This window comes from Hakea prostrata, chromosome 7, assembly GCF_041222555.1.
Source record: "Hakea prostrata isolate BN-2017 chromosome 7, UWA_Hpros_2, whole genome shotgun sequence".
Taxonomy (NCBI): domain Eukaryota; kingdom Viridiplantae; phylum Streptophyta; class Magnoliopsida; order Proteales; family Proteaceae; genus Hakea; species Hakea prostrata.
This window is the reverse complement of record NC_142606.1, coordinates 21,477,518-21,496,300: the sequence shown is the minus strand read 5'-3', so window position 1 is coordinate 21,496,300 and position 18,783 is coordinate 21,477,518. Positions and strand designations below refer to the sequence as shown.

The 18,783-nt window shown below is 38.9% G+C and overlaps 1 protein-coding gene across 2 annotated transcripts; it reads left to right on the top strand.

Annotated features, from left to right (window-relative positions):
• Window positions 1-1,812: 1,812 nt before the first annotated feature.
• On the top strand, window positions 1,813-17,844 carry LOC149010507 (DHHC-type zinc finger family protein). Of its 2 annotated transcripts, none has more exons than XM_089161744.1 (10): window positions 1,813-2,153; window positions 2,238-2,331; window positions 14,393-14,487; window positions 14,582-14,695; window positions 14,835-14,907; window positions 15,005-15,057; window positions 15,410-15,501; window positions 15,582-15,634; window positions 16,584-16,709; window positions 17,028-17,844. In XM_089161744.1, exons 1-10 carry the CDS (start codon window positions 2,005-2,007, stop codon window positions 17,301-17,303), a joined length of 1,125 nt encoding a protein of 374 aa, XP_089017870.1. In that variant the 5' UTR covers window positions 1,813-2,004; the 3' UTR covers window positions 17,304-17,844. The 2 variants fall into 2 exon arrangements, with proteins under 2 accessions (XP_089017870.1, XP_089017869.1); XM_089161743.1 differs by having other exon boundaries at window positions 14,582-14,749; window positions 17,028-17,843.
• Window positions 17,845-18,783: the final 939 nt, after the last annotated feature.

Genomic DNA, 18,783 nt, shown 5'->3' with positions numbered 1-18,783 from the left:
ATGATTTCGTATCAACAATTGGCACCATATGTGGGAAATATGTTTTTTATTGAAGGGTTCCCGCCATTCAAGGGTTGCGTTTAATCCCTTCTTATGGGTAATCCGAATGGTATGATTTTCATTCATATCTTTCCCTTTCATTGCTACGAATAATTATTATTTCCTCTGCATTGAGTTATTGCCATTGATATGAAAATCATCGAGAATCGGTTGGTTTCCTTTTAATCATGCAATTAAGAATCAACATGCGTGAAAGGATGAAATTGCATTCAACGACAATTTGTTTGGTTTTGTATGATTTTTTGAGATTGGCATTGTAATCATTATAATCAGATTTTTATTTGTATATCTGATCCAGACAAAACCATAGACAAGGTCTACACACTTTGTCAAGCAAAGTGAAGTGAAGTCCATGGAAGGGAAAGATCATATGATTCGCTTCAAAAATATGCATTGCCTGGATATATTTGCTAGGTAAGAGGGAAGGTGCAGGGGCGAAACCAGGATTCAATATTGGGGGTCGAATAATGGAAGTCCAGATTGGGAAAGCACCAATGGTTTTCGCTACACATATTGTATGGGTCCTTAAGACCCATTGATGGTCCCACGTATGAATTATTTTATTATATTAATGAATAAACTCACATATATTTTATGGGGCCCACACATATTTGATAAAAATAGGTAAATTATTGATAATGATAGTTTTTTTCAACAAGATATAGATAAATTAAAGCATCAGTACAAAAAAAAAATACATGGCTTCAACCCTAAAGTCAGATGCAAACCAAATTATTTTTAAGGTAAGAAATGCAATCAATGGTACTTAGTTACCTTACTAACTATAGACATTTTATTTATAATATAAAATCAAATAGCAAAAATTGTAGACAAAATAAAGAAACAAATAATACAAAATCAAATAAAAATACATAAAAAATAAATAAATTGATAAGTAAAAAGAGTACCTAGTTGTGGAGAAGATTTTTTCTCCAAATTTTCTTTAACCCACGCTTATAAAAAGGGAAGAATAAATAGGAATAAAGAAACATAAGAGAATAAATACGAAAAAAGAGAGGAGAGAAGAGATATGAGAGAATATAGGAATTGAGGGGTTAGTTTCTAACTATAAATGACATTTTGAATATCTAATAAGATTTTTTTTTCAAAAATTTCCTTTAATCCACGTTTATAGAAAGAGATGAGAATAAATAGGAAGAAAAGATGTGAGAGAGAAGTGGGGAGAATAAATAGGAATTGAGGAGTTAGTTTTTAACTAGAGATGACTTTTATACCCATTATTTTACATTTAAAAATTGTTCTCAATATTTGGGGGGCCAAATAGTGACATTTCACATGTGACAAGAAAAAAAAGTGGAAAAATGAAGAAAATTAATATAAAAAATCCAAAACTTAAAGCAATTAATTAAAATTTTGAAAATTCCGCAGGGGGCCATGGCCCCCCAGCCCCAGAGTAGGCCCGCCCCTGGGGAGGTGAGTGACATTATCCAATAAGAAGGGGTGTAAGTGCTATTTATCAAGCTAAGAGGGGAGATAAGTGATATTTACTTTTTTATGTTTTATTATTTTTCTCTGTGGACCCCACCAGTTTTTTGTGATGAAAAAGCCGTCAAGGAATGCAGAGAGTGCTCCCCTAATGCATTGCAGATCCGGACTCCTTTATTACTAGTTACCTCTCTATCCCCTCCTCCCCTCCCTCAAAATAATAATAATATTTTATTTATTTTTAAGCCTCTGAGATATATGGATGTTGAACACAATCAAAGGATTCAAATAAAATACACAGGAAAAAGAAAAAAAAAAGTCAAAGGTAGCAGCTTTGAAAAAGAAAATGCAATAAAGAATCGAATCAAAATTCTTTTTTGTTGGTGAAATTTCCAATCAAATTCGGTTTGAACAATTGGTTAACTCTGGTTGTTCTGAGAATTCTCTCCACAGATATATCGCGCCAAGAAAAAAGATTGTCAGTTTCCTTCCTCAGTAATGGAGGTACAGTGGATTCTAGTATGCCATGGGTTCATCACACTGTTGTTGGTCGTCTCTCTCCTCTGCGGGCAGTGGCCTATTTTTCAGGGAACTTTCATCCAGCGCATCAATCACTTCTTGACTTTTGGTGCTTATGATTATTTATTGTATGTCTATCTCTTTAAATTCTCACTTCGTCTTTGCAATCTCTGTTTTGCTGCTGCAATTCACCCTAATTCTGTTTCTTTCAGGCGATTTGTAGGGTTCGCATGTGGTTCAAGAGCTACCGATGCGTTGCTCTATGTGGAAGGTTACTGCTGTGATCGACCCAATCCAATTTTACAGGTTTCTCGACGCTGTTCTATTTTTCTCTCTTCTCCTCGTAATCTGTTAATTGCATCCTTACACTCCTTTCTTGGTTGGCAATTTTTTCCCTTCATGTAGCTCAATATTTTCTGCTCTCTTGTTTGAACTGAAGCTCTTCGATTCCCTGTGCTAATTGACCCATCATACATTTTTCCTTTCAAGTACAGTTAGCTGCTTGTTTGGGGCTTACTGTCGAGGGCTGTCACAAATTAGTTTTGCGCCGGCTTCTGTGATTTTGTTTATCAAAGAGTACCCTTTTTTTTCATAATTCGAATTCGATTGGCTAAAAGGCTTCTAAGAAAATCTGTTGAGGTTTGAATTTTTATTCCTCACTGTGGAGTCCAGAACGACATTAGTTGGTTGGAAGTTGGAACTCATAGATAATCACTCTTCAAATAACTCTTAACTCGCATTCACTTTGATAAGTTTTTCATTGTTTACTGAAAATTGACAAAAATACAAAACTAATTCCTCATCAAGATAAACACCTATTGGCATGGATAAACTGCATATTATTTGGCTTTAAGGGTTTGGGTTGTGAGGGACAATGTTTCTGATGAATCTGATCACACATTGACATGTATATTTTACTACCAATTTAGGTTAACATCATTACCTTAGGTGGTACCTTAGATTAGACATTCTTCCAAGGCCTTATATCAAGCAGAATCGGATGTCTGTGGCTTTCTGTTTGAACTCCCTAGATGCACTGATTAATTCCATGTTTCATGATCGATGTTTACGTTTAACTTGTCTAGACTATTTCTTTAATCTACATTGTGTAGAAAAGAGACACCATCTCTAGATTCTGGTTTTAGCTGTTGGAATTATTTTTAATCTTATTATCTTTACCCTGTTTCAAGCATTCCCTTTTTCTTTTTGAGGAAAAGGAAATCAATACCAATGGACTTTTTGTCATTTGATTTTGCTAAGGCACTGTCAATCTGATATAAAATTGTAGTGTCATCCCATTCTGTCAGCCTGAAGACTCCGAAACAATCCTGTCAGTAATGGACCCTGCAGTGTGTCTCGCATCCCATCACTGGTACACTCCGAACTGTCTTGCTTATCCCATTCAATCAATCTTCAGGCTCTGAACAATCTTGTTAGCAATGAACCCTGTTTGGCAGCAATTCGTAGTCATTTTAAAGGTGGCAATGTAACTTTTGTGGTTGTCGTCCTCGGAGGGACTTCCCGAATGACCATACCAGGGAATTCTACCATACTCCGTGCAGCTATTGTTGTTGATCTTTCTATTAAGAATCATGTGAAAGATGATTACACCTAATGCATTTTTGGTCAAAAAGCTTTTGTCAATTCCAACAAATTTTCTTTATGGTAAGAAAAATACCAAGTTGGTCAATCCCCAACTGCAAAACTAATCCTGAAACCAGTCACAGATTAGCTTGTGATGGGATCTACAAGTAGGAATAAAAACCATTAGAGAAGATGAGGGAGGAAAGATCATACCTGTCAAAGCAGATCAAAAGAAGAAGAAGAAGGGAATCGGTTATGGGATACCAATACTGGATGCATTGCTTAAGAACAACAGAACTCTTGACAGAGCTTAATTCTCTTTTTTGCTAGAAAAATCTTTAATTTGTTGGGGTGTATTACATGCTAATGAACCTTTAGAAGTATCAAAATTTTAGAAGGACTTTTAGTGACTCTTTACACTTAATAAAGTAACGTATGAGAAAAAAAGAACTCTTAAAAGTTAATAAAAATCCTAATCTAACTCAAATACATAACTTCGAAACCCATGTACGGATTTTATTCCACTGTGTTGGCCTTGTAAATTATCCCTGTTATAATGAAAAAATGATTATAAAGCACAACTTACAACATATCTACCCAAAGTGGCAAAGTTAATTATGGCTCACTAGACTGCCACCAGCACCTTCGGCCTGCTGATACTCTCCTGACCTTGAGTTTGGTTATGTTGAGGAATCCATGCATGTAATGCATGTCCAACTTCTGCCTATAGAAGTATTCCTATTGTCCATGGTAGTTAGGGCCTTAGTCCACAGGATGTGGTTTTTTAATGACAAAAAAAAAAATAATAATAATAATAATAATCATAATAAAAAAGATTGAACTAAATCTTTGTATCTTAAGGTAGTTTTAAGAAGAAAAAACGAAGATTTTGACCCCTTTTTTAGCATAATTTTGTTAACTTCACAAGCTTTGACTTGAGCACCTTTATGATCATCAAAACTTGAGGAAGAACCACAACATGCACTAATTTATGCCAAAATATCATTCATGTAAATGTTATTAGTTTTTACTTAAAATATTATTCATAAATAAGCAAATACCCCCTATTTGAATGCAATAAAAATAGTTATAAAATTTAAATTGTCAGAGGATAAAAAGTAAACTCCTCAGTTGAAAAATAAATTCAGACTTTGGGTGGTAGTTGCAATCACCGATTTTTAGTTGCTTTCCCCCCATCCTCTCAAACTAAAATTTTCATAAATCTTAATAGATGATTCAACACTGCTAAAAACCAAAAGAGTGGTTAAATATTCATTTCCTTGGATATCTTAGAGAAAGTCTGAGTGGAACATAATTGTTTCAGTATAAATCAGATTTAAGCAATCTTGAATTTTTTTTAGCTTTTCTAATAAAGCTTTCAAACGAATCCAATGTAATTTATATTGATGGAATTGTATTTCAATTGAACCTTATTCGGTACCATTCCAAGAAGAATATACTTTGTCAAACTTGTGTGTCAGACCACAAGTACTATTTTGAGTGTTCATAGTGTGAGACCAATGCATGGATTGGTTCAAAATATAAAAAATAAGAATTACATCAATAATCAAAGAAAAAAGAAAAAGAAGAATAAAAAAGGACAACTGCTGGGCCTTGAAACCAAGGTTTGAGTCAGCCTGGAGAAAGTAACAAGTTATTGGTTGAAACTGAGACAACCTTGATTCTAGCTGGTTGAAATCCATGTAGGCACCAAGTACTAGATCCTTGCAAGGATCTTCAGAACATGCTTCATCTCCAGATCAATCTCAGATGTGAAGGATGCACTCAAGAGGAGTCTCTGGATCTGCTTTGTCAATCTTCACTTCAAATGTGTTGTTGAGTTCCTAAATCACGACCTCACCATCCATCATGTCAACCTTGTCATCACTAGTTCCTTGAATCTCTTCAATTTTAACCTTGACTTTGGGATTGTGTACTTTGATTGGTACTCTCTTCTTGTTGATGTGATATTATCAAGTTGAGATCAGTATATGAAGCATATAGGACTCCTGGTACACCCCAACTTTGCTGAATTCAAGCCAATCCTGGTATGTCCCAACTTTTCTGAACTCAAGCCATTAGCTGTCTCAACTAAGAAGTTGATTGAAAACATTTTGGGATTAGTCCATCTAGGGGGGACTTAACACTGCTGGTATAGCTCTGATACCAAGTGATGCTATCTAGTCTATGTGAAGTTGGTTCTGCTGCAAACCAACTTCCAATGAGTTGGTTTTGGGAAACCAGATTTGGGGAAGATCTTAAAACGGCCTGTTCCATATCCTGATTTCAGTGAATATCTGGTCATATTCAAGCAGCAGAAGAAAGTCTCAACTTCTCTAAGGATTCCAGTGTCTGATTCTGACCTCTGACTCACAGCAGAAATACAATCGAGGATCCTAAACTTGGAGGATATCATGTATCTTCAGATCTGAGGTAAGTTCTGCAAAATATGCTGGTCAAATGCAGTCTTAACACTCTAAATCAGTAGCCATGGTCTCAGTCTAAACTAAGTGCTGGATATTGAGATACAGGATTCGACTGTAATTTTAAACTAACAGGGGATAGTAAATCAAATTCAGTACCCAACAGAAATAGCTTATAGGGAAATTCATAATAAGAACAGAGTCAGGTTAGGAAGTTTAGATGAAAAAAATTAGCAAGTATACCAGTAATTAGTTACTTAAAAAGAACAGGAATAGGGGGAACCAGTGATACTGTTACAGAGCACTGAAAAGGAGACAGTGAACTCTCAGTGGAACTTGAGATCAATGCAATGAATATACTGCTGCTCTGGTACTGGTAATCTTATCTGAAAACTTGAAAGATTGAAGAAGTGAAAGGATAGAGGATATGATCTCCTGCAGGTTTGGCTTCACTGCTAATCCTAACCTATTTCTTCATCACATTAGGTTGGAGTTGCATCAGCAGTCCCAAGTCGCTCTCACTTCTGACCCAAAGAGGGGGAATGCCAACTCATAGAGGACGTTTATGGCCCCCTCTCCATTATTTTTAACTTCCATAATAACCCCTGAAGTAGGAAACCCCTATGTATGGTGGGACAAATCCCTTACAACTTGAGTCCCTCTTCAAAATAGAAGCTATTGTACACCATTATAAATTTGAAACTAACTACTTAATCCTGTATAAGAGCTACTAGGCATTGTAGTTGTCTAGGCGACGCTTAGGTGCCCTGGCCCTTGTCACCTTGCTTGGTATCGCCTTGGTTTTCGTTGCTCTCTATTGCCTTGCCTTGACAATTATGCTATGTATGGTGTGAGGAATCCCTTACAACTTGAGTCCCTCTTCAAAATAGAAGCTATTTTACAGCATTATAAAAAGGAAAAAAATTACTCAAATCCCATAGAATATCTAAATCTCTAATGTTAACCTGATGACCTACATTACCTAATGGACACTCCAATTAAACATATTGATTCATTCTTGGCCCATTCCGGTGGCCTGGTTTGCTGTTGTCCCTCGTGTTCTTTTGCATTGTGTCATACGTGCAACTTCATCATGTTGTCATGGTTAACATGAAAATGTTTTTAAATCTACTTATGTACTTTGTTGTTAATCTAAAAGTTGGAAGTTTCCAGTACAACGGGGTTATCTCTTATGGGTCGTGTGATGGTTTTGATGAAATAGGAAATAGTTGAAAGTATCATGCACTCGTGGTCTGGAATTTTTTTGTTGCTGTGTGATAAGCCCCTTGTGTCACGAGTCTACACTAGTAAGCGTGGCAAGGGGATCCACGCAATCAAGAAAAGATCTCCAGATTCAGATTCTCCAGATTCAGATTGCATTCAGACTGGGAAGGAAATGGTTGTGAGATCTTGCGATTCATATTGCATTCAGATTGCCTTATAGGTTGAGATTTGGGATGATTCTATTAGATTTGGGGAGATTCTATGGAGGGATATTGTAGGCAAGTAATTACTATTAATAGGGGGAAGGTAGAGTAAGTTGTTATGCTTTTGAGTTATTAGGGAAATAAGGGAGAGGGCGATTGCTCTTGGTAGCCGTAGGTATTCCTACTGCTGGTTGTAGGCTATTTTCTGTTTCAGCATTTAATCCAAGTTCGTTATTATTATTACTTCTTTGTGTTGTTCTTCCATTGTTAAGTCATTTGTTAAGTACCCAAATAGAGTGACTCAACAATGGAAGAACAACACAAAGAAGTAATAATAATAACGAACTTGGATTAAATGCTGAAACAGAACATAGCCTACAACCAGCAGTAGGAATACCTACGGCTACCAAGAGCAATCGCCCTCTCCCTTATTTCCCTAATAACTCAAAAGCATAACAACTTACTCTACCTTCCCCCTATTAATAGTAATTACTTGCCTACAATATCCCTCCATAGAATCTCCCCAAATCTAATAGAATCATCCCAAATCTCAACCTATAAGGCAATCTGAATGCAATCTAATCTCAATTTGAATCGCAAGATCTCACAACCATTTCCTTCCCAGTCTGAATGCAATCTGAATCTGGAGATCTTTTCTTGATTGTGTGGATCCCCTTGCCACGCTTACGAGTGTAGACTCGTGACACAAGGGGCTTATTAATACTCCCCTCCAACAGTTTCACCTTGTCCTCAAGGTGAAAATCTGGAAATTGGTACTGCATCTCATTAAAAGTTTCCCAAGTATTTTCATAAGGAGGCAGACCTTTCCACCGAATCAGAACTTCCAGCACCCCGTGACTAGAGAAACGAATGCTGATCAAGGTTTCGGGTGTGAGTTGCAACTCGCCGTTCCCTTGCAAACACGATGGAAGTGGCTGTGGAGTAATATGCTGCCCAAGTGCTTGCTTCAATTGTGAAACGTGAAATACTGGATGGATCCTTGAATTAGCAGGTAAACGTAGTCGATAGGCGGCTGGTCCCACTTGCTCAATGATCTGGTACGGCCTGTAGAAGCGATGGCTAAGTTTTTCATTTGGCCGTTTGGCAAGTTTTTGGAAGTGATAATACTGGAGCTTAAGGAAAACCTCATCCCCCACTTGATAATGCACCTCCTTGCGCTTGGAATCTGCTGAAGCGCGCATCCGATCTTGGGCCACCCGTAGGTTTGATTTGAGGTCATCCAACACTCGATTCCGCTCTTGAAGGAACACATCAACCTCATCAACTTTAGAACGACCATCCTCCCAACGTAAAAGTGAAGGTGGGGCATGGCCGTACACAACCTGGAAAGGAGTCATTTTAGTGGCTGAATGAAATGTCGTGTTGTACCAATACTCTGCCTAGGGTAGCCAATTAATCCAATCCTTTGGTTGGCGAGCGCAGAAGCATCGTAGATAAACCTCAAGGCTGCGATTTACCACCTCCGTTTGACCATCTGTTTGAGGATGGTAGGCACTACTGAACTTCAAATTGGTGCCAGCCAACTTGAAAAGCTCCATCCAAAAATTACTAAGGAAAATGCGATCCCGGTCAAAGACAATGGATCGAGGGAACCCATGCAAACGGATAACCTCCTTACTGAACAAGGTAGCCACGTCCTTGGCGGAGTACGGGTGTGAAAGAGCAAGGAAATGAGCGTACTTGGAAAGATGGTCAACTACGACAAGCACTGTATCTCCGCCCCTGGTTCGGGGTAACCCCCCCAACAAAATCCATGCTGATATCTTCCCAAATGCGGTCCGGAATTGGGAGAGGTTGAAGGAGACCCTTGGGTTTCATGGCTTGATATTTATTGCGCTGACAATCATCACAACTAGCCACAAAATCCCGGACAGCTGTTTTCATTCCAACCCAATATACTACCGCCGCCAAGCGTTTGTAGGTTCTCAAAAACCCTGAATGCCCCCCAATTGGTGTGGAATGATATTCGGACAGCAGCTTGGGAATCAATGGTGATCCCTCTGGAATGACCAACCTATTCTTGTAAAGAAGAGTCCCATGCGTAAGCCGGTAGGAAGGGTGGTCCTGAGATCCCTTCAACAAAGCCTGAACAATCTTCCGGTAACGGTTCGAAGCTTGGACTTCCTCATCTAGCCCATCGCACTCTGGCCATATTGCTGCAGATATAGAGAAGAGCTGTAGGTCGCCATCCGTTTGGCGCGAGAGGGCGTCAGCTGCTCTGTTCTCACTCCCAGGTCGATAAAAAATTTCGAAATCAAATCCCAACAGCTTCATAACCCATTTTTGTTGATCCGTCGCCACAATACGCTGTTCCAACAAATACTTTAGACTTCTTTGATCAGTCCGGACTTTGAAATGTCTCCCCATCAAGTAGTGTCACCATTTCTGGATAGCCAGCACTATTGCCATTAATTTCTTTTTCATACACGGACTTGGTCTGTAAGCGCGAAGATAACACCTGACTCCAGTAAGCAATTGGGTGGCCTTCTTGCATTAGAACCGCGCCTAACCCAAATCCGGAAGCATTAGTTTCTACAACAAATTCCTTTGTGAAATCAGGCATAACCAACACCGGAACTGTAGTCATGGCTGTCTTCAAGGCGGTAAACGCCTTTGCAGCTGCTTCGCTCCATTGGAAGGCGTCTTTCTTCAACAGGTTAGTGAGCGGGGCAGCAATCTTTCCATAGTCCTTGACAAATCTGCGGTAGTATCCTGTTAACCCCAGAAATCCCCGTAGGGTCTTAAGGTTCTTTGGCTGGGGCCACTCCTCCATACTCTTGATTTTTTTGGGGTCTGCTGCGACTCCGTCTTTAGAGATAATGTGCCCTAAATACTCCAATGTAGCAACTCCGAACATGCATTTTTTTTTGTTCACTACAAGGTTGTGTTGTGTGAGCAACTCAAAAGTAGTGCGTAAATGACCCTCATGCTCCCTCATTGTCATGCTATACACCAGAATATCGTCAAAAAACACTAGAATAAATTTCCGTAAATGTTCACGAAATACCTCATTCATAAGTGATTGGAACGAGGCTGGAGCATTCGAAAGCCCGAATGGCATTACGAGGAACTCATAATGCCCATTATGGGTTCGAAAAGCTGTCTTTTCTTCATCTTCCTCTGCCATTTTGATTTGATGATATCCGGATTTTAGATCAAGCTTGGTGAATATGGTGGCCCCTCCTAACTCATCCAACAACTCGTCGATTGCTGGAATAGGGAATTTGTCAGGAATGGTAAGTGTATTTAAGGCCCGATAATCCACGCAAAATCTCCATCCTCCATCTTTTTTCCGTACGAGCAAAATCGGACTAGAGTAGGGACTCACACTAGGCCGTATTATTCCTGCAATCAACATTTCCTGTACTAACCTCTCGATCTCATTCTTCTGTGAGTGTGGGTAGCGATAAGGCCGAATGTTAGGCGGTGTACTCCCGTTGGCTAATCGTATCCTGTGGTCCTGTGATCTCCGAGGTGGCAACCCCGTGGGTTCTACAAATAGTTGTATGAACTCTTCTAACAGAAGCGAGACAGCCGCATTCGCTTGACTTTTCTTATCGTTGGTTTGAGGTTGTAGCTAGTATCCATCGCCACCTGCCCGTAAAGACTGCAACACATTCTTCATTGTTGTCTCCAATCTCAATAAGGTTGGATCTCCACACAATTTTACCGGTCGTCCTTGCCATTCAAAATTCATGGTTCGTGAACGCTAATTGCTTCTCACCTCCCCCAGTGTCTGTAGCCATTCAACACCGAGGATAGCATCAATACTGCCCAAATGGAATGGGTAAAAGTTTTGTACGAAAATCTCACCTCCCATGTTGATCGGAAGATTTCGACACACTCCCGTCCCTCTATGAATCGTGCCATCTCCCAAAGCCACTTGAAAGTCCTTCTTGAGTACTTCCAGCCCTAACGGCTCCACAAGCTCCTGCGCAATGAAATTATGCGTCGCACCACAGTCAATCAACACGACGATGTCGTAGCCGTGGATCTGCCCCTTCAACTTCAACGTGTGTGGTGAATAGATTCCTACCAGAGAGGTGTGGGAAAGCTCCGTTTCGATTACAGGGTCGATTTCATCAACGCCGATGCACCCATCGATCGTTTCTACCAGAGCTGCGACATCCTGTTCATCATTATTGTGAAGTAGCAACAGCCGTAGTTGCTTCAGAGGACACCGATGACCTCTGGTATAAGGCGCATCACATCGGAAGCAAACACCCTTGTCCATTTTGTCCTTGATTTCGTCCTGAGAGAGCCACCGTGATCGTCCCACTGTTCCTGTCGTTGACGCTGTTGTAGATCGAGAGGAAGAAGATGATGGTCGAGCTTTTGGGTTGCTCGAACCGGGGTGGTGCCTCCTTGGGTTGTTCCGGTTCCTTGGTTCAAGCTGGTTGCTTTGAAATTTGAGTTGGTTGGACCCAAGTTAATGTATCGCTGGGCTGAGTTATGGGCTGTTGAAGTGGGCTGGGCCCAAGTGGATCTCTTATTAAGTTTTCCAGCCAAGTTCTTGGCCTCTATTGCTTGGGCCAGATCCAATAATTTGGCCCAACGTAGTGGGTCCAAATATCCTCACCTCAGCTCTCACATCGTCATTTAACCCTGCCAAAAACACGCCTTTCAGCCATTCTTCTTCTACAGCGCCGGCAGCCGCTGTAAGCGCCTCGAATCCGTCTCTGTAAGCTGCGAACGACCCATCTTGTTTGTGGGTGATCAACGCTTCTTGAGGGGTCTTCATCTGCGCCGAGCTAAAACGCTGGATCATCGCTTCTTTCAAACTCCTCCATGATATTAATGGTTGGTGCAACTCGCGAAAACGTATCCACCCTAACGCAACTCCTTCAAAGCACAAGGTTGTGGTACGAGGTTTCGCTCCATCGCTTAAGTTGTGCAGGTCGAAATACCTTTCTGCCCGCGCGATCCATCCCATAGGGTCGTCTCCCAGAAAAATTGGCATGTCAAGATGCCTAGGAAAAAATTCCTTTGATTTGTTGGTGTCACCCATTCTCTCACCGTGGTCTGGTATTTCTTCAGTCAACTCATCTGTTAGGACATCAGCCGATTTTCCTTTTGAGAACATGAGTCTCAATTCATCTCTGAATTCGTCATTGGCCCTTTCCCCTTTTTCAATCTGATATGCTAAGGCTCCTACCTGACCTTGAAGCTCTTTAACAATGGTTTCTAAGTCTTCTACCCTCTGTTCCATTCTGCTTTTTACCATTACCCTCCAGTCGCTATTGGCGTTCACGAACCATGAATTTTGAATGGCAAGGACAACCGGTAAAATTGTGTGGAGATCCAACCTTATTGAGATTGGAGACAACAATGAAGAATGTGTTGCAGTCTGTACGGGCAGGTGGCGATGGATACTAGCTACAACCTCAAACCAACGATAAGGAAAGTCAAGCGAATGCGGCTGTCTCGCTTCTGTTAGAAGAGTTCATACAACTATTTGTAGAACCCACGGGGTTGCCACCTCGGAGATCACAGGACACGATTAGCCAACGGGAGTACACCGCCTAACATTCGGCCTTATCGCTACCCACACTCACAGAAGAACGAAATCGAGAGGTTAGTACAGGAAATGTTGATTGCAGGAATAATACGGCCTAGTGTGAGTCCCTACTCTAGTCCGATTTTGCTCGTACGGAAAAAAGATGGAGGATGGAGATTTTGCGTGGATTATCGGGCCTTAAATACACTTACCATTCCTGACAAATTCCCTATTCCGGCAATCGACGAGTTGTTGGATGAGTTAGGAGGGGCCTGTTCAGAGTTGCAGCTCACACCCGGAACCTTGATCAGCATTTGTTTCTCTAGTCACGGGGTGCTGGAAGTTCTGATTCGGTGGAAAGGTCTGCCTCCTTGTGAAAATACTTGGGAAACTTTTGATGAGATGTAGTACCAATTTCCAGATTTTCACCTTGAGGATAAGGTGAAACTGTTGGAGGGGAGTATTGATAAGCCCCTTGTGTCACGAGTCTACACTCGTAAGCGTGGCAAGGGGATCCACGCAATCAAGAAAAGATCTCCAGATTCAGATTCTCCAGATTCAGATTGCATTCAGACTGGGAAGGAAATGGTTGTGAGATCTTGCGATTCAGATTGCATTCAGATTGCCTTATAGGTTGAGATTTGGGATGATTCTATTAGATTTGGGGAGATTCTATGGAGGGATATTGTAGGCAAGTAATTACTATTAATAGGGGGAAGGTAGAGTAAGTTGTTATGCTTTTGAGTTATTAGGGAAATAAGGGAGAGGGCGATTGCTCTTGGTAGCCGTAGGTATTCCTACTGCTGGTTGTAGGCTATGTTCTGTTTCAGCATTTAATCCAAGTTCGTTATTATTATTACTTCTTTGTGTTGTTCTTCCATTGTTGAGTCACTCTATTTGGGTACTTAACACTGTGTCTCCAGACTCATGGGAGTATCTTTCATATTGCATCAGTTTGGTCTTACAAGTTACAACCGAAGGGCAATTCCTGGGTGGGATGTATTAATTGGAAACTCTGGATGTATGGAAAAGCTACAAATACAGGGCCAGAAGTTAACAGCTTGAGTTCGTAAGATTGAGGACTGCAACTATTGATAATAATATACAGTTATGAACTCACTGGTTTGCTGTAATCTTTTGTATCGATGTGTGTTACCTCAACTGATTGGTCTATACAGCTGAGCGTGTGGGGAATGTTTTGCTCAATGATTATCTGTCACGGTTGCTGTAGGTGATTCTATTGTGCTGTTCTCTTCTTTGTGGTTTATCATGCCACTTGATATTGTTACATACAGCTGCAAACTATATTTTTTAAGTTTTTTATAGTTCCCTCTACTGATAGCAATAACATTCTGTTTTAATTCTTTTTGCGTGTTTCTTTTTTAATCTTTTTTCTCCCATACCTTGTCTTGCAGGTACTATATCTGTCAATACTTGGGGCAATATATTATCTTATTGCTAAGTCATCCTTTAAATATATTCCTGGTTATTATCTTAGTGAAATACACAGGTATAATATGAAGGCGATCATGCAGTATCAACTGATAATGGTGATGAACTGGACCATACCATTCTAATTTCTATGAATATGGTGTATTTTACAGGTACACAAGCTTCTTGGCAGCAGGTGTAGGGATTGTACTCTTTGCATTGACTAGCTTTTCTGATCCAGGAACAGTGAAAGCTGAGAATGCTTCTCAGTACATTGCTGCTTATCCGTATGACAATATTATATACTCCGAGAAAAGATGTTCCACTTGCAAAATTCCAAAGTTTGTGATATTATCTTTTAGAGACAATATTCTTTAGAAGTCATTTCTTTGGTATTTCCTCACTGGAGTTGGAACTTTGATTCAGGCCTGCTAGGTCCAAGCACTGCGGCATATGTAATCGTTGTGTTGCACGGTTTGACCACCACTGTGGATGGATGGTTAGTTGTCTTTCTTTGTTTCATTAGTTACTGCAGTACGATGACAAATTAGGAAATTTCCTTTAAAATATATCGTTAACCAGCGGTTCACATGCAGAATAACTGCATTGGAGAGAGGAATGCCCGGTACTTCATGGCTTTTCTTCTCTGGTGAGGCCCCACAAAATTCACATTGTTTTGTTCTAACAAGTTTATGTTTCGAAATTAGGTGAAGTGCATCTCCCACTTTGTACTTTGCTTATGTAGCATTAATTCTCGGCATCTAATGGACACACCAGTTGGCTGTTTGTGACAAGTAAAATGGGATTAACCCATGGCTGTGCAGATGGAAGGTGGCCAATTGGACAAAGGTCCTTTCTCATTTAGTCATGGGTCTATGTCCATCGTGTTTTCACTTGTAACCAAGTCACTTTTTATATCACTGGTTTTCTTCTATCATCTTATTGCAGCTTTTATCTGCCAACTTTTATTCATCGATTCATGTAGAAGTTTTACTTTCCAGGCATTTTCTTCTTTGTTTATATGGGACAGTTGCCCTTGGATTGATTCTTGCTGGTCGACTGAAAGAACTGAAGGTCATCTACGTTCTTACAGGTATAGCTGATCCAATTGTCAAACAACTTATTGATAGTTTAGTTGATAATCCTGATGGTGTTTTGACTTTTCTTCTGCAGCTTACTATGGTGTTGAAAATTCATTTAAAGGTTTATTTCCTCATATTGTACAGGTGAGAAAATTGTTTTGCACTTTTCCTGACAGTGAAAATGTGGGAAGCTCTGGGTGGCTTATGGTTACAATGCTCTAATCAATCTTTAGCTGGCTCACTGCATAAGCACTTATATAATAAACTTTGTCTCCCATGGGCTTTTGTTGGGGACACTTGAAATACTTATATCTAGCCAAATTGATTGTGAATTTAGTAAAAATTCAACACGTAATCAAATATATCTTGCACTTATATTCTCCTTAACATTTTCATTAAAATTTGCAATGGTTTTAGCACAGTTGTTTTTCATGAAATCTGGTTTCTTGAAATTGGACTTATGATTTTAAAGGGTCTCCCCTTACTTATTTTTGTGCCTTGAGTTTGAATCTCATTAAAGTAATATATTAATCCTATATTTCATCAAAAAAGTGTTTGTACATAATTTTCAAGTACAAGTGACTTGGAAGTCAATTGTGTATTTTACTAGAAAGGTATAAGTTATTTTGGAATCTTGATGTTGAGAGGACATGGATTGTTCTGAAGTACTGCTTTGGCTTATTCTTGATGTTTCTTCAATACATGGTATTTTCTAAAAATGGAGTGAATTTTCCTCCAATGGGTAGTGTAGTTCTTCCAGTATGTATTCAGATTATTTAAATTTTTGCATACAAATCTATTTTGTTTCTTCATTTCTTAATCAGCATAATTAAGTAAGCGGTTCCAATGAGAGTCAGTATTATCTTTAGTACCACTTCTAACCCCACCCATTCCTGGTGTGAGACAGTAGAAATCCCATCTATATGGATTGGGATATTGTTTTGCTTGTTAAGTAATCGATGCAGACATGAATCTTGGTAAATTGCAGTCAATGAATGCACCTATTACTTGCAACGCTTAAGTGGGCCTTCTTATCTGTCACAATTTTTTGCGATCTTTCTACTTTTGCTAAGTGTAATCTTGATTTGTGCAGTGGTTGTTGAGTTCCTATAACACACAAATACTTCTCATGGTCTTTCTAGCCATAGTTTCTTTGTTACTGGCGGGATTCTTTGGGTACCATGCTCATTTATGCCTTACAAATTCCACGACAAATGAGGTAGGTGTTATTTTCTGTTGGTTTTTCAAATGAAGCTTGTTTATCAAGGTTGTCAAGGTATCTACTAGGCTTCCAGGTGCATTTCTCTCACCTGGTTTGCAGATGTAGCCTTGCCGTTGCCACCTTGGATTCTTACTTCCCTGAGCTGGCTTGGTTCACCTAGATCCTTGACAACTATGTCCTCTATTATTGCATCCCTCTGTCACCATCGGTTGCACATTGTGTACTCTATTTAAATTGACTAATGCTGACAGGAATTGTAAAGCACTGCTGTAAATTGCCCCATGTAATCTCTCATTAGTTTTCTTTCAAGTGCAGACCTTCAAGTGGCAAGACTACATGAGTTGGAAAAGGAAAATAAATGAAGCAAAGGTAAGTGCTGAAGCACTGAAGGCCAGTATCAGTGAGATGAGCAAAGAAAAGAAGCCTCGAGAAAGCAAATGGAATGCCTTTTTCCGGAGGTCCCCTCTAGAAGAAGTAGAGGTTGTAAAAAACAATATTTATGACAAAGGTGCATTTCACAATATTAATGAGATAATATTTCCTTTATCAGCAAGGAAATCATTTTCATGCAGTGAATCGAAGTTGGACTAAGAATGCTTTATTGGTGAACTGCCATTTTCTGTTATGTTACCAGTGGAACATGGTTGATGACTTGCACTAACAAATTTTTGCACTTAGCTTGATGATGGGGTTTCAAATGGAGTATGAGTAAGATCAGAAATCTATTGTGCAGTTGCACCATTGTTGTAGTTCTTGGAATATGGCCCCTCTCAGTGTCGGATTATTTTGAAAGGTGCTATGCTGTAAGATTAATGTTATTGTAAGATAACTCTGATTTTTCTTGATTACAAAGGATAAGTGCATTATTGTATCCCTGCTAGTGAAGCTTTTCTGATTAGGGTTTTTTTTTCCTGACAAATTCAAGGAAACAATTCAGTTTTGCTGTGGCATTTTACTGTCCAGTTTAATGATCACAAAGGCTACTAGCTCAAGAGTATCGGGAAAGAGAAGGCTGCTTTGAGCTCCTGTGGCGTGCTGCCTGTATCTCAAGACACAGGACGAGCAAAATAACAAGTACTTTTTGCTTGGGGGATTTCTGCCTTGAAGGGTGTGGCAATAATTTTTAAATTTGAATTAAGGTTTTTTTATTTTTATGAATTTTCATTTTCTATTATGCATGTTTAAAAGAAATAAGTACAAGAATTCATTATTGGTCAATAATGAAAAATAGTTTGGTGAATTTTGTCAAAAATAAATTACGGAATGAAAAATAAGTTTGGTATGTCGATTTTTTTATTAAAAAATAATAACAAGCGAGAAAAGAGAAAAAAAAATTTGTTTAAAATAATATGTATTGACTATTTTACCCTCATTTTAACTGAACCTTTTGCAAATGAAGGGAATGAATTCTCACCATGATCCATAATATATAAAAGGCCTATTATAGATTTTGGAGGATTTTTTATTATTTTAAATAAAAATAAAACTAATAACAGACTTCAAACAATTTAAAATAATAAAAAAAAATTATATTTGAGAATGACAATACCAAAAAGAGCTAATATAAAAACAGAAACTCACATATCTCAAACCTGACAAAAAAAACATATAATTTATGAAAGATTCTTCATCCAACTTTTGTAGCCTATAAAAGAACACCCAATATGCTGGCATGAGTCCCACATCCGTTCTGGGTCTATTAAGTTGCGTTTGTTTATTATAATAAATGTGGGGTGGAAAAAAAAATGGGAAAATTATTGAAAAAAACAATTTTTTTAAAATTTTTTCTTTAAATTCTAAATGTGTAAATTGTTTAGTTGCTTGGGTGGAAAATAAGAGACAAGTTTCATTGATTCAAGGAAACTTGTTTATTGATGTGACAACTCAACTTTCTCACCCCAAATCTTTTCAAAACTTCACAAAAAATGTGAAATTTTGTGGAAGAGTATAGAAAAGTAAACTGTATGACCCACAATTAATACTTTTATACACTTTCATTTCCTTCTCTTTTCTCTTACACCACTACACATGAGACCAACATATATATTTTTTTTCATCCCTTTTTTTCCAC